We start from the raw sequence: 16559 nt of genomic DNA on the forward strand, positions 1-16559 counted from the left end.
CACCTGGTGGGGAAGACTCACCTGGTGGGGAAGTGTCACTGGTCAGTTCCCTCCTAGAGGTTCCCCTCAATTTACAGCTACCGCCTGGGCTGGGCTGCCTTCCTCTGCAAAGTTCCCAGGGGCCCGGCCCTACCTCCTGGGCCTGGGAGCCTCACCCTTCGCAGATGAATCTCCTTAGGCTGCCCCTCCTCAGAGAATCTGCCCGCAGTCCTGGAACCTTTGCTCCGCCCCTAAGCCTGTCTCTGTGCGGCTCTTCCACCCAGAAGCCTCCTAGATCCTGGGACCCTGCACCTAATCACCTGGCTATGCGGCCCCTCCTCTGAGTAGCCACCTGGGGCACCGTACAATCGCTCTGAGTCCCAGAGACCCGCCACATGCCTCTTCCTCCAGACAGCCGCCCAGTATTCCGGTGCGGTCACTAGGAGTCCAAGAAACTCACTGCGTGCCTCCACCTCCCACCAACCACCCGTAGCCCTGGGCAATCAATCACTCCGAGTCGAAGTGACCCTCCCCGTTCCTCCTCCTTCTCCAAATAACCCCCCTGGTGTTCAGGAGCGGTTGCTCTGAGTGGTTCTGAATCCACGTGACCCGTTGCACGGGTCCTCTGGGCAACCGCCCGGAGTTCTGGTGCGGCCACTCGAGACCAAGCGACCCACCGCGCTTCCCCTCCAGGCAGCCCCTCTGTGTTCAGGAGCTGTCACTTTAAGTCCAAACAACTCACCACTCGCCTTCTCCTCTGAGCAGCCGCCTGGAGCGCTAATGCAGTCACTGCGGGTCCAAACAACCCGCCGCGCTCCTCCTCCTCTTCCTCCTCCTACTCCTCAGGGCAGGCCCTGGTGTTCAGAAGTGGTCTGAGTCCAAACAGCTCGCCACGCAGCCCCTCCTCTGGCAACCGCCTGTAGCTCTGGTGTAGTCACTCCGAATCCACGTGGCCGCGCTCCTCTTCCTCTTCCTCGTCCTCAGGACAGGCCCCGGTGTTCAGAAGCGGTCGCTTAGAGTCCAAACAGCTCGCCACGTGGCTTCTCCTCTGGCAACTGCCTGTAGCTCTGGTGCAGTCACTCCGAATCCAAGCAGCCACGCTCCTCCTCCTCCTCCTCAGGGCAGGCCCCGGTGTTCTGAGTCCACACAGCTCTCCTCGCCATTCCTCCCCTGGGCAGCCGCCGGAGGCCCAGTGGTTGCTCCAAGTCCTGTTGCTTGTATTCTTGATAATTGCCATTCTGACTGGAGTGAGATGAAGTCTTAAAGCAGAAAATTTGCATTTCTCTAATTGCAAGAGATGATGAATCCTTTTTCATGTATTTGTTGATCGAATGTATATCTTCTGTGAAGAGTCTGCTTATTGATTAGGTTATTTTTTATTCTGGTGTTAAGTTTTTGAGTTCTTTATATGTCCTGGAGATTAGTGCTCTATCTGATGTGCGTATGGTAAAGATTTTCTCCCATTCTGTATGCTCTCTCTTTATGTTGTTGTTTTCTTTGCCGAGAAGAAGCTTTTTAGTTTGAATTCATCCCATTTATTGATTCTTGATTTTACTTCTTGTACTTTAGGAGTCTGATTAAGAAAGTCAGGTCCTAAGCCAACATGATGACGATTTGGGCCTGCTTTTTCTTATTAGGTGCAGTGTCTCTGGTCTAATTCCTAGGTCCTGGTTCCACTTTGAGTTGAGCTTTGTGCAGGGTAGAGATAGAAGTTTTATTTCAACTTGTTACATATGGATTATCAGTTTTCTTAGCACCATTGTTGAATAGACTATCTTTTCTCCATTGTATGTTTTTGGTGCCTTTGTCTAATATAAGCTAACTATTTATGTGGGTTTCTCTATGTCTTCTATTTTGTACCATTGGTTTACATGTCTATTTTGGTGCAATACCATGCTGTTTTTGTTATTATTGTCTGTAGTATAGTTTAAGGTCTGGTATTGTGATGCCTCCTGCTTCACTTCTTGCTAAGGATTGCTTTGACTCTTCTGGGTCTCTTATTTTTCCAAATGAATGTCATGATTGCTTATTCTAGTTCTAGGAAGAAAGTCATTGGGATTTTAATAGGAATTGCATTAAATTTGTAGAACATTTTGAGTTAAAGTATGACCATTTTGACAATCTTAGTTCTGCCTATTCAAGAGCATGGGAGATCTTTCTTCTAAGGTCTTTTTCAGTTTCTTTCTTTAGTGTTCTGTAGTTTTCACTGTAGAGGTCTTTCACCTCTTTTGTTAGATTGATTCTCAAGTATTTTTTTTTTTTTTTGAAGCTATTATGAATGGGGTAGTTTTCCTAATTTCTCTTGCAGTGAATTCATCACTTATGTATAGGAATGGATTTGATTTATGGGTATTGATTTTTATATCCTGCTACTTTGCTGAATTCATTTATGAGTTCTAGAAGTTTTCTGGTACAATTTTTTGGATCTTCTAAGTATAGAATTATGTTGTCAGCAAAAAGTGATAGTTTGAGTTCTTTTCCTATTCGTATCCCTTTAATTTCTTTCACCTGTCTGCTCTGGCTAGAGTTTCAAGGATGATGGTAAATTGAAGTGGTAAAAGACGGCGGCAATCCTGTCTTGTTCCAGTTCTTAGAGTGAATGCTTTCAGTTTTTCTCCATTTAGAATGATGTTGGCCATGGGCTTAGCATAGATAGCTTTTACAATATTGAGGTATGTTCCTACTGTCCCTTGATTTTCTAGTGTTTCAAACATGAAGAAATGCTGTATTTTGTCAAATGCTTTTTCTGCATCTATTGAGATAATCATGATTCTTGTCTTTAAGTCTATTGATGTGAAGAATTACGTTTATTGATTTTTTTGTTATGTTGAACCAAACCAAACTTGCATCCCTAGGATGAACCCCACTTGATCATGGTGCCCTATCTTTTTTATATGTTTTTGTATGCAATTTGCCAGAATTTTATTGAGAATTTTTGCCTCTATGTTCATCTGGAATATTGGTTTGAAGTTTTCTCTTCTTGATGTGTCTTTGTCTGATTTTGGTATCAGGATGATTCTAGCCTCATAGAATGAGTTTGGAAGGGTTCCCTCCTTTACTATTTCATGGAATAACTTGAGAAGTATTGGTGTTAATTCTTCTTTGAAGGTTGTAGAACTCAACTGAGAATCCTTCTGGCCCTGGACTTTTCTTGGTTGGTAGGCTTCGTGATGGCATCGTTTATTTCATTGCTTGAAATTAATCTGTATAAATTGTGTGTGTCCTCCTGCTTCAGTTTGGGTAGGTCATGTCTCTAGAAATGTGTCAATGTCTTCAAGTTTTTCTATTTTATTTGAGTATAAATTTTCAAAATAGTTTCTAATTCTCTTCTGTATTTCAGTAGTGTCTGTTGTGATATTTCCTTTTTCATCATGAATTTTAGTAATGTGAGTTTTCTCTTTCTTTCTCTTTGTTATTGGGGCTAAGGGTTTATCAATTTTATTTATTTTTTGAAAGAACCAACATTTTGGTTTGTTAATTTTTTCAATTGTTTCTTTTATTTCAATTTCACTGATTTCGGTTCTGATTTTAATTATTTCCTGTCTTCTGCTGCTTTTGGTGTTGATTTGTTCTTCTTTTTCTAGGGCTTTGAGCTACTGTAATGTTAGGTCATTTATTTGTTTACTTTTTATTCTTTTAATGTATGAGCTCAATGCAATGAACTTTCCTCATAGCACTGCCTTCATAGTGTCCCAGAGATTTTGATATGTTATATCGGTGTTCTCATTTACCTCTAAGTAGTTTTGTATTTTCTCCTCGATTTCTTCTTTTATTCATTCATCATTCAATAGCATGCTATTTAGTCTCCAGGTGTTGGAGTAATTTCTATTTTTTATTTTATTGTTGATTTCTAATTTCATTCCATTATGATCTGATAGAATACAGGGTAGTATTTCTATTTTTTTGTATTTGCTGTGAGTTGCTTTGTGGCATAACATTTGGTCTGTTTTAGAGAAGGATCCTTGTGCTGCTGAGAAGAAAGTGTATTTGCTCAATGATGAATGAAATATTCTACATCTGTCTGTTAAGTCTAAATCATCGATTGTATTATTTAATTCTATAGTTTCTTTGTTTAGTTTTTGTTTGGAAGATCTATCCAGTGGTGAGAGAGGTGTGTTAAAGTCACCTAGTATTACTGTGTTGTGGTCGATTTGATTTTGAAATTGAGGAGGATTTGTTTGATGTCTGTAGATGCTCCATTGTTTGGGGCTTGTATATTTACACTTGTTATGACTTATTGATATATGATTCCCTTAAGCAGTATGAAATATGTAGTCCCTTCTGACTAACTTTGGTTTGAAGTTCCCTTTGTCTGATATGAGGATGCAAACCTCTGCTTGTTTGTGCAGTCCATGTGAGTGATATGTTTTTTCCCAACCTTTCACCTTCAGTCTATGAATGTCTTTTCCTAGGAGATTAATCTCTTGAAGAGAGCAAATTGTTGGTTCTTTTTAAAACTCCAGTCTGCCAGTGTATGTCTTTTGATTGATAAGTTTAGGCCATTAAGATTCAGGGTTACTATGGAGATATGATTTGTATTCCTGATCATTTGTTTTATTTTTTATTTTTAACTTAACTTAGTTTCTCCTTTCATTGAGCTTTCCCTTCAGTGCAGTTCCTTCCTTTGCTGGTTTTAATTCTTTTATTTTTCACTTCCTCCTCATGGAATATTTTGCTGGGAATGTTTTATAGTGCAGACTTTCTAGTTTTGAATTTTTTTAATGCAGAATGTTTTATTTTTTTCCCTCTCATATGTTTTATTGCCAAAAATATATTCCACAGAATAATTTATTTCACTTATTTGGATGGGAAAACTCTATTGTGTTTTTAAGTATTACTTTAGAGTCATAGCTAATATAAAAATACAAACCAAAACAATTTTATACATTAACTATGGGAAATACTAAGGACTCTTACAGCAAGGGATTTAAGGCAAAGGATAATAAATTTAGTAAAAAGTGAGGGAAAAACACATGCTCCTGAATTTAGGAAAATGTTGTGATCCAGATAACAAAGTTTATCTTGCAGTGTTCAAATGCCTGTATATTAAGGGAAAATATTTTGCAGTAAATGATGTGTGTGTGTGTATGTGTGTGGTGTGTGAGTGTTTGTAGAGAGAGAGAAGAGGGGCAGTATAGCAGTAGTTCTCCATCAAACAGAATGATTGTAAATAATGACTAGATTTCACCTTCAATATCAATCTTGCTTTCCTACATGATAAAATACCTTTAATTTTTAGATCTTTTGTTTGGAATTTCTAATGTTTTCTTGCAAAAATGCTATTTCAACTTTAAAATTTAAAGTAAAATTATAAGGTATATTTTCTTATTGCTCTTTCTGGAAGAAAAAAACGTATTTTCGAGCTTTATGGCAGAGTTGTATTTCATTAGCATACCGTTTCACTTTTAAATCACAACATTACTAAAATACTAATATAATGTCAACAATAAATTATCTGAAACTATTATTTTTTTAACTTTTTTAAAATTTATTTTTATTGTAAACAAATGGGATACATGTTGTTTCTGTTTGTACATGGAGTAACAGCATACCATTTGCATGATCATACATTTACATAGGGTAATGATGTTTGATTCATTCCGTTATTTTTCCCTCCACTCCCACCCCTCCCAAGCCTCCTTTCCCTCTATACAGCCCCTTCTTCCTCCATTCTTGCCCACCTCCCACCCCCTATTATGTGTCATCATCCACTTATCAGTGAGATCATTCGCCCTTTCCATTTTTGAAATTGGCTTATCTCACTTAACATGATTTAATTTCATCCATTTGCCTGCAAATGCCATAATTTTATCATTCTTTATGGCTGAGTAATACTTTGTTGTATATATATACCACAGTTTCTTTATCCATTCATCAATTGAAGGACATTTGGTTGGTTCCAGTCTGGCTATTGTGAACTGAGCAGCTATGAACATTGTTGTGGCTGTACCTCTGTAGTATACTGATTTTAAGTCCTTTGGGTATAGGCCGAGGAGTGGGATAGCTGTGTCAAATGGTGGGTCCATTCCAAGATTACTAAGGAATCTCCACACTGCTTTCCAGAGTGACTGCACTCATTTGCATCCCCACCAGCAATGTATGAGTGTGCCTTTTTCCCCACATCCTCTCCAACACCTATTGTTGCTTGTGTTCTTGATAATCGCCATTCTAATTGGGGTGAGATGGAATCTTAGTGTAGTTTTGATTTACATTTCTCTTACTAAAGGTGGTGAACATTTTTTCATATGTTTGTTGATTGCTTGTACATCTTCTTCTGTGAAGCATCTGATCATATCCTTAGCCCATTTGTTGATTGGGTTATTTGTATTCTTGGTGTAGAGTTTTTTGAGTTCTTTATATATTCTGGAAATTAGTGCTCTATCTGAAGTATGAGTGGCAAAGATATTCTTCCACTCTGTAGGCTCTCTCTTTGCATTGCTGATAGTTTCCTTTGCTGAGAGAAAGCTATTTAGTTTGAATCTATCCCAGTTATTGATTCTTGCTTTTATTTCTTGTGCAATGGGAGTCCTGTTAAGGAAGTCTAGTCTGATCCTAAGCCAACAAGGTGAAGATTTGGACCTACTTTTTCTTCTGTAAGATGCAGGGTCTCTGGTCTGATTTCAAGGTCCTTGATCCATTGTGAGTTGAGTTTTGTGCAGGGTGAGAGATAGGGGTTTAGTTTCATTCTGTTGCATATGGATTTCCAGTTTTCCCAGCACCATTTGTTGAAGAGGCTATCTTTTCTCCATTGCATATTTTTGGCCCCTTTGTCTAGTATGAGAAAATTGTATTTATTTGGGTTTGTGTCCGTGTCCTCTATCCTGTACCATTGATCTTCCTGTCTATTTTGGTGCCAATACCATGCTGGTTTTGTTACTATTGCTTTGTAGTATAGTTGAAGATCTGGTATTGTGATACCCTCCGCTTCGCTCTTCCTGCTAAGGATTGCTTTAGCTATTCTGGGTTTCTTATTCTTCCAGATGAATTTCATAATTGCTTGCTCTATTTCTGTAAGGTACGTCATTGGGATTTTAATTGGACTTGCATTGAATCTGTATAGCACTTTTGGTAGTATGGCCATTTTGACAATATTAATTCTGCCTATCCAAGAACATGGGAGATCTTTCCATCTTCTAAAGTTTTTCTCAATTTCTTCCTTCAGTGTTTTGTAGTTTTCATTGTAGATATCTTTTACCTCTTTGGTTAGATTGATACCCAAGTATTTTATTTTATTTTTTTAAGGCTATTGCAAATGGAGTTGTTTTCCTCATTTCCCTTTCAGCTGTTTCATCGCTTGCGCATAAAAATGCTGTAGATTTATGCGTGTTGATTTTATAGCCTGCTATTTTGCTGAATTCATTGATGAGGTCTAGAAGTTTTCTGGAGGAGGTTTTTGGATCCTCTAAATATAGAATCATGTCATCCTCAAATAGTGACAGCTTAAGTTCCTCTTTTCCTATTCGTATCCCTTTAATTTCCTTGGTCTGCCTGATTGCTCTGGCTAGAGTTTCGAGGACAGTGTTGAATAGAAGTGGTGAAAGAGGACATCCCTGTCTTGTTCCCGTTTAGAAAGGGAATGCTTTCAGTTTTTCTCCATTAAGAATGATGTTGGCCAAGGGCTTAGTATAAATAGCCTTTACAATGTTCAGGTATGTTCCTACTATCCCTATTTTTTTCTAGTGTTTTCAGCGTGAAGGGGTGTTGTATATTGTCAAATGCCTTTTCTGCGTCAATTGAAATAACCATATGATTCTTGTCCTTAAGTCTATTGATATGATGGATTACGTTTATTGATTTACGAATGTTGAACCATCCTTGCCTTCCAGGAATGAACCCCACTTGATCGTGGTGCACAGTTTTCTTAATATGTTTTTGGATACGGTTTGGCAATATTTTGTTAAGGATCTTTGCATCTATATTCATCAAGGATATTGGTCTAAAATTTTCTTTCCTTGATGTGTCTTTTCCTGGTTTGGGTATGAGGGTGATATTAGCTTCATAGAATGAGTTCGGTAGGGTACCCTCCTTTTCTATTTCCTGGAATACTTTGAGAAGTATTGGAATGAGTTCTTCTTTGAAGGTCTTGTAGAACTCGGCTGAGAATCCGTCTGGTCCTGGGCTTTTCTTGGATGGTAGATTTTTAATGGCTTCTTCTATTTCATTGCTTGATATTGATCTGTTTAAATCGTGTATGTCCTCCTGGTTCAGTTTGGGAGGAGCATATGTCTCTAGAAATTTGTCAATGTCTTTGGGAGTTTCTATTTTGTTGGAATACAGATTTTCAATGTAGCGTCTCATTATGTTCTGTATCTCAGTGGTGTCTGTTGTGATATTTCCTTTTGCATCATGTATTTTAGTAATTTGAGTCTTCTCTCTCATTCTCTTTGTTAATGTGGCTAAGGGTTTATCTATTTTGTTTACTTTCTCAAAGAACCAGCTTTTTGTTATGTCAATTTTTTGAATAGTTTCTTTTGTTTCAATTTCATTGATATCAGCTCTGATTTTAATTATTTCCTGTCTTCTACTACTTTTGCTGTTATTCTGTTCTTCTTTTTCTAGGGCTTTGAGCTGCAACGTTAGGTCATTTAATTGTTGACTTTTCATTCTTTTCTGGAATGCGCTCCATGCAATGAATTTTCCTCTTAGTACCGCTTTTGTAGTGTCCCAGAGATTTTGATATGTTGTATCGTCGTTCTCATTGACCTCTAAGAATTTTTTAATCTCCTCCCTGATGTTTTTTGTTATCCATGTTTCATTCAATAGCATATTATTTAGTCTCCAAGTGTTGGAGTAATTTCCTTTTTTTACTTTGTCATTGACTTCTACTCTCAGTCCATTATGATCTAGAACACAAGGCAGTATCTCTATTTTATTGCATTTCCTGAGGGCTGCTTTGTGGCATAACATATGGTCTATTTTCGAGAAGGTTCCATGTGCTGCTGAGAAGAAAGTGTATCCGCTCGTTGATGGAATATTCTATATATGTCTATTAAGTCTAGGTTATTGATTGTGTTATTGAGTTCTATGGTTTCTTTGGTTGGATTTTGTTTGGAAGATCTATCTAGTGATGACAGCGGTGCGTTAAAGTCGCCCAGAATTATTGTGTTGTGGTCTATGTCATTCTTGAAATTGAGAAGGATTTGTTTGATGTACAGGGATGCACCATTGTTTGGGGCATAAATATTTACTATTGTTATGTCTTCCTGATTTATGGTTCCCTTAAGCAGTATGAAATGTCCTTCTTTATCCCTTCTGACTAACTTTGGCTTGAAGTCCACTTTATCTGATATAAGGATGGAAACCCCTGCTTTTTCACTGGGTCCGTGTGCGTGGTAGGTTTTTTCCCATCCTTTCACCTTTAGTCTGTGGATGTCTTTTTGTATGAGATGAGTCTCTTGCAGGCAGCATATTGTTGGGTCTTTCTTTTTAATCCATTCTGCCAGTCTATGTCTTTTGATTGATGAGTTTAGGCCATTAATGTTCAGGGTTATTATTGAGAAATGATTTGTATTCCCAGTCATTTGGCTTATTTTTGGTTTTTAAGTTGGCTTGGTTTCTCCTTTGAGTGCTTTTTCTCTGAGGTAGTTCCTCCCTTTGCTGAGGGAACAGGTAAACAGAAGGAAAAGAAAGCAAGAAACATAAAGAAATAAAAACTTAAATATTTCTTTTAAAAAGGAGAAAGAAGAAAATCTACTGTATAACAGTCAAATACTAATGCAACCTCCCAGTGTTCAGTAGCCTGATGTATGAGAGGTACCTGACAATGAGCTTCAAGCCTCCAGCAGGCGTCTCAGGATGGGATTTGCCCCACCCGAAGATTGCAGCTATGGCTTCCAGGATTATCCAAGATGGCTGCTCTGGCTTCCAAATGTGTTGGCAAATGGGGACCTGTAGCTCAGGGGTGGACGTAGTCAGCTGGAGGTCCTGGAGACAGGATGCAGTTGGTCAGGCAGTGGTCCTGGAGATCAGGTGTGTTTGTTGTGGTTGTGGGATCCAGGAGGCCGGGTGCAATCATTTGGTCTGGGTTCCCGGTGATAGGGCACAGTTATTTGGTCTGGGGGTCCTGGCGGCAGGGAGCAGTCAGTTGATGTGAGGGCCCCAGAGGCAGGGAGTGATCGGTTGGGCTGAGAGATCCTGCAGACGGGACTCAGTCAGTTCGGCCAGGGGTCCTATAGGGCCTGGCTGTTGTCTCAAAATGGTGGCAGCCACGTGCAATCAAACCTGCAGGTACTGCAACAGCGAACCTCCAGGCAGCAGCAGGCAGCCGGCTCTCCACTGGCGGTCTGTGGTCAATCTGCTGGCAGCTGTCCGATGATCGGGAGGTGAACCTCGAGCGCCGGGTGATGGACAGGGGCAAGGCAGGCGATGGACAGGTGAGAGGCAGGCAAATGGCTGACGACAGACGCCTGACAGTGAGCAATCTGCTCTCAAAAAAAGGCGTCGATATGCTGGCAGATTGCAGGTGACCACAGCAGACAAATGGGGCAAAGAGCAGGGGATCGATAAGCAGCAAAACTGCCTCACCAAGAAACAGATATCCTCTGCTTGAATCCGGCGTTGCGTAGCGACACGGAACGCAGCCTCCCTCTAGACTGCCATCTTGGATCCTTGAGATTATAATATGTATTCCCAGTCATTTGGTTTATTTTTGGTTTTTAATTTGGCGTGGTTTCTCCTTTGAGTGCTTTTTCTCTAAGGTAGTTCCTCCCTTTGCTGACCTCCATTGTTGTTTTTCATTTCTTCCTCATGCAATATTTTGTTGAGAACATTCTGTAGCACAGGCTTTCTATTTGTAAATTCTCTTAACTTTTGTTTATCATGAAAGGATTTTATTTCATCTTCAAATCTGAAGGTTAGTTTTGCTGAGTATAGGATTCTTGGTTGGCAACCATGTTCTTTCAGAGCTTGAAATATGTTGTTCCAGGCCCTTCTAGCTTTTAGAGTCTGGGTTGAGAAGTCTGCTGCTATCCTTATTGGTCTCCCCCATATGTAATCTGTTGCTTTTCTCTCGCGGCCTTCAAAAGCCTATCTTTATTTTGAATGTTAGGCATTTTCATTATAATGTGCCTTGGTGTGGATCTGTTGTGATTTTGTGCATTTGGTGTTCTGTAAGCCTCTTGTATCTCTTATCTCATCCTTTGCTTCGCGAATCATCTTAATTATGTATAATCTGAAGTCCTTTCCTAACATTTCTTCTAACATACTGTCATTGGATTCTATTAATTTAGAATCTAGATTTGTTTCGATCATTTTCTTCCCTTGTTTTTTCATGTTGTTCATGTATTTTCCCCTCTAGCAGTGCAGATCTGGGGTATTACAGATTACCCCCTATAGGCTTATAGTGGCCCTATAGGTTTCCAAAACCCTTTCTTTATGGGGAGATCAATATTAGCAGTGCAATCCTATGCAATCCTTGGCCAAATAGCCCCTATGAGGACAATAACAAAATTGTCATAATAAACAGAATGAGTTCAAATATTATATTCAGTATAACGAACAGATTTGCAATGAGGTCTGCAGTTTATAATGGAGGACAAAGAGGATGCAGAGGGATGTAGGATGTAGCTGTTTTGGGATAAGAAAAGAATATACAGAAGTTCTAGAGAATAGAAAGGGTGAGTGTAATCAAAAGAAATTGGATGTTAGCATGCAGAAAAGGGAGAAAGAGACTCTGAGGGAACAGGTAAACAAAAGAAAAAGAGAGCAAGAAAAGTAAAGAAATAAAAACTTAAAATTTTTCAATAAGGAGAAAAAAGAAAATCTACAGTATAACAGTCATATAGTAATGAAACCTCCCAGAGTTCAGTAGCCTGATGCATGAGAGGTACCTGACAATGAGCTTCAACCTCCAGCAGGCGTCTCAGGATGGGATTTGTGTCACCTAAAGATTTGAGCTATGGCTTCCAGGATTATCCAAGATGGCTGCTCTTGCTTCAAAATGTGTTGGCAAATGGGGAGCTACAGCTCAGGGTGTGGACGTGGTCAGCAGAGGTCCTGGAGGCGGGATGCGGTTGGTCAGGCAGGGTTCCTGGAGGTCCAGTGTGTTTGGTGTGGTTGTGCGATCCTGGAAGCCGGGTGCAATCAGTTGGTCTGGGGTCCCCTTGATGGGGTGCAGTCAGTTGGTCTGGGGGTCCTGGCCGCAGGGAGCAGTCAGTTGATATGAGGGCCCCAAATTCAGGGAGTGATGGGTCAGTTGAGGGATCCTGGAGATGGGGCTCAGTCAGTCCGGCCAGGGGTCCTGCGGGGCCTGGCTGTTGTCTTAAAATGGCGGCAGCCAGATGTAATCAAACCTGCAGGTACTGTGACAGTGAACTTCCAGGCAACAGCAAGCAGCTGGTGCTCCACTGGCGGTCAGCAATCAGTTTGCTGACTGTTGTCGGACGATCGGGACGTGAACTTTGTATGTTGGGTGATGGATAGGTATAAGGCAGGCGATGGACAGGCAAGAGGCAGGGAAATGGCAGATGATAGGCACCTGACAGTGAGCAGTCTGCCTTGAATTTTTTTTTACATTTTTTTTTTTTATCATGTAAGCTTTTTTTTTAAGGACAGTTTTGTTGTATTTATATTATGAAATAAATTTTAGTTACTAAAAATCATGTCTTTCAAAAATATTTTTAAGAGTTTGATATGTAAGTGAAAGCAAGATTAACCATTATAGTATTATCTTTTTACTATCTTAAAAAAGCATCAAACATATATTAATGCAGTAAGTAAAGAAATTAGATAAAATTGTTATCCTTGGGTGATTTTTATTGTTTCTTCCTATTTTTCATTGCTTTTTCAATATTATGCATTGATTTTTTAATATAAATAGAAAAAGACTTTAATCTTTGGTTTATAAAAAGTAGATCAGTGACTTTCTAAACCCACTTGCCTCAGGAGCTGAATATAGACAGTTTATAATATGATGTTAACTTCTATTTAAAGGTCGTTTTCAAGTTCTTTCATGTATTCTGAGCAGTTGTGTTTTTTGGAACTATAATCATTTAATATGCTTTATTTGCCTGCTTTTAATTTATACCACAGGGTAAAATCCTTTATAAAGTCCGATGGAAGGGCTATACATCAGATGATGATACATGGGAACCTGAGATTCATTTGGAGGACTGCAAAGAAGTTCTTCTTGAATTTAGGAAGAAAGTTGCAGAGAACAAAGCTAAAGCAGTCAAGAAGGATATTCAGGTATCATGTTTTACCTCATTTCTTTTTTGACTTTATGTATTTATTATAAATTTCACTGACATAAGCTGTATAATAAATATTTTACAAGTAATAAAATATAGAACATTCTTAGTGTAAATTTCATATAGTTAATTTATTATCACAGGCTGCTTTCAGTTTTTTGCAGAACTCTTCTTTTTAAACCCAGTCTGTAATTGCATTTGACAAACTAGTTTAGATCGTGTGTTAGTCAGCTAACATTTTAATGAAATACCTTCGATAATTAACTTAGAAAGAGAAAAGATTTTGGCTTATAGTTCTGAAGTTTCCAGTCCAATATCTCACAGACCCTTTCCTTTTGGTCTCTGGTGGGGGTGTTGGATAGCAAAGGTGAGAAACGTGGAGGTGCCAGCTGTTTGCCTTCCTAAGCCAGGAATCAGAGGAAGAAACCAGGATCCCCAATTCTCTTTGAGGGTATCCCTCAATGACCTAAGGACTTACTATTAGGCCCCACCTCCGAACGGCACCACCCTGGGGACCTGGCATTTACCATGTAGTTTTGGGAGGGATAGCAGACTTGAATGTTGCTTAATATATTCCCTTAAGCATGTGATGGGCCTAGGGATGTAACTCAGTGATAAGTGTGTTTACATGCTCAAGGCCCTGGGTTCAATTTCCAGGCACCCCTCTCCCCACTCCAAAAAAAAAAAAAAAAAAAACCAAGGGAATGAAAGAAAGAAATAAAAGAGAGAGTAACATAAAAGAGAAGGAAAAAAACCACATAATTTTACTTGCTCATCTATAATGTGAGCAACTAATTTTTACTTAAAGAATATTGCCTCAATTTTGTTTTCATTTTTATTTTTTCAATTAATAATATTGTGACTACAAATTCAGCATATACTTTTTAATTAATCTGTTATAACATACGTCTCTCATGTGGGGGGGGCAGTGGTGTTGAGGATGGAACCCGGAGACGGTCTACCACTAAACCACATCCCTAGCCCTTTTTTACTTTTTATTTTGAGACAGGGCCTCACTAAGTTGCTGAGCCTGGCCTCGAACTTGATAGCCTCTTGCAAGCCTCCCGAGTTGCTGGGATTACAGGCATGTGCCACCACACCCCACCTAGGTCACTTTTTAAAGCTACAAGTATTAATCCATTTCAGATCATGCACAGGCTGATTGTCCAGGTCTTTTTTCTATTCACCCTTCAGTTTTTAACTATTTCATTGGGTGTACCATTTTCCTGATGGTGGCCAAGAGCAAAGAAACCAGAGAAACTCAGATGAGTCAAACTTCTGTACTTAGTAGTTTGGAAAAAGATTGGAAGGTGAGCTAGAGTGGGATAATGTTAAAATAATATACAAATTTGGTTGTTTTTTGTTGTATTAATTTGCCTTATTGTTTTATCCTTGGATCCTCTCATTCCATGAATAATTTAATATGACTCTTATGAGTTTTCCCATTTACCTTTTACAAATTTCATTTATAGATTCTTTTACAAACTGAACCAATTTGTACTCATCTTCTCATTTTTACCATAAATGTTTTCTTTTTGAAAGTAATTGTCCCTCTCTCCATCCCATCCCTCCTTCTCTCCTTGCCTCATATATGCTAGGCGAGCAGTCTATCACTAACCTACATCCTTAGCCTTTTTAAAACTTTTATTTTTTTACAGGGTCTTGCTAAGTTGCCCAGACTGACCTCAAACTTGCAGTCCTCCTGTCTCAGCCTCCCAAGTCATTAGGATTACAGGTTTGTGCCACTGTGCCATGCCTGGAAAATATAGTCATTTCTTAGAATATTGGCAAGGACTCTTATAAATACAGTGAAGCTTTCTCGCACTAGGAAACCATCTCTAGCTTATAATTTATTTTGTTTTATTTTAGTGCTAGATATCAAACCCACTGCCTTATAAAGTGAACAAGTGATCCACCATTGAGCTATAATTTAGACCTGCCTGCTTATAATTTATTGTAAGGACTGAATATTGATTCCTTTTCTATAGTTTGAGGTTTTAAAGAATACCTAATGTTTTTATGAACGGCCAAAACGATATTAGGACCCAGTTCTGATTATGTGTAGTGGTTGTTAATGGTAATAACAGCATTAACAGAAGCAGCTGGTATTTGCTGAACAATAACTTAGATAAGTGCTACACAGTGGGTTAGCATTCTTTATGGATTAAGATTAAAAACTAGGGCTTATCTAAGTTAACTAGCCCAAGTTCACCCACTTTCATAGAACTAGACAACTACATCCTTAACCATTATGCTAGGTTGCCTTTAATTTGGGTTCATAGCTTGAAATCCAGTTAGAAGAGTGAAATTTCTAATTTTTAAAATTTATGCTGTGGTGGCAGGACTTTTGACAGTATAGTTTTAAAATTAGCAGTAGTTTTATAATTTTTGTAACAGAGACCCTTTAAAAAATGAGTTCAGTTTAGATTACTTCTCCCAGTTCTTTTGCTCTATGTTGTATTTCATTTTTCTACTCCCACCTTCCCTGTTTCTTTCTGAGAAAACATTCATGTACCAGTATGCCTGCTTTATTAAGGAATTGATTCATATAATGTAAAACTTATATCTTTTGATCAAAATCTTCTTATAACGTATTTCTTCCCTCTCTTTGTAAGAAAAGTCTTGTAAAACTCCCAGAAAGTCTTGACCTATGGAATATTAGCTTTATGGCCCCTTTTTATTTTGGTTTTATTTGTCATTTATTATTTATTTTATCAAGCCTCTGGTTAAAGCCAACTAGAAGCTCCTTTCTTTTTCTTTTTTCTTTCTTTCTTTTTCTTTCTTTCTTTCTTTCTTTCTTTCTTTCTTTCTTTCTTTCTTTCTTTCTTTCTTTCTTTCTTTTTTTTTTTTTTTTAGTACTGAGGATTTGGGGTGTTTTACCACTGAACTACATCCACCCAGCCCTTTTGAAAATTTTTTTTAATTTCGAGAGAGGGTCTCAAACAGGGTTAACAGGGTTAAGTTGCCCAGGTTGGCCTCAAACTTGGAATTCTCCTGCCTCTACCCTGAGTTGCTGGGATTAAAGGCGCAAACCACCATGCCTGACCTCTTCTTGTTTTTAAATTATTGATGATAATCTGAATGTGATTCCTGATAGACAAGTGTGTTTGAAGCTTATTCTTGAGCTTAACAGTTCTTATCCTAATTTTAGGAAAATACTTCTCCATTTGAAAGTATCTTTTCCAAAGCTAACCTTATTCTATAAGTAATCAAAACTTCCATTCTGAATCTTTAATGTATGTGACTGAAATCTCTGTTTTCTTTATCAGACTGTGAACACTTTCATTTCCAAAGTGTTTAATTATTTACTCTATGACTCTTGGGCCTAATCATTGAGGTCATAATAGTAGATGTGCATGTGGCAAGAAATACACCTCACTGGCTTTTTCCTTT

The 16559-nt window shown here is 38.7% G+C and overlaps 1 protein-coding gene across 2 annotated transcripts in view; it reads left to right on the top strand.

Moving 5' to 3' along the window:
• The window catches only part of MPHOSPH8 (M-phase phosphoprotein 8), a 68475-nt gene that overhangs the window by 17145 nt on the left and 34771 nt on the right, over positions 1-16559 (top strand). For both annotated transcript variants that reach the window (XM_079138837.1, XM_079138836.1), the window contains exon 2: positions 13009-13164. In XM_079138837.1, the coding sequence (XP_078994963.1) occupies positions 13009-13164 (156 nt within the window). The remainder of the gene's footprint in view (positions 1-13008; positions 13165-16559) is intronic.

This window comes from Sciurus vulgaris (genome assembly GCF_902686455.1).
Source record: "Sciurus vulgaris genome assembly, chromosome: 4".
In the NCBI taxonomy this organism is placed as follows: Eukaryota; Metazoa; Chordata; class Mammalia; order Rodentia; family Sciuridae; genus Sciurus; species Sciurus vulgaris.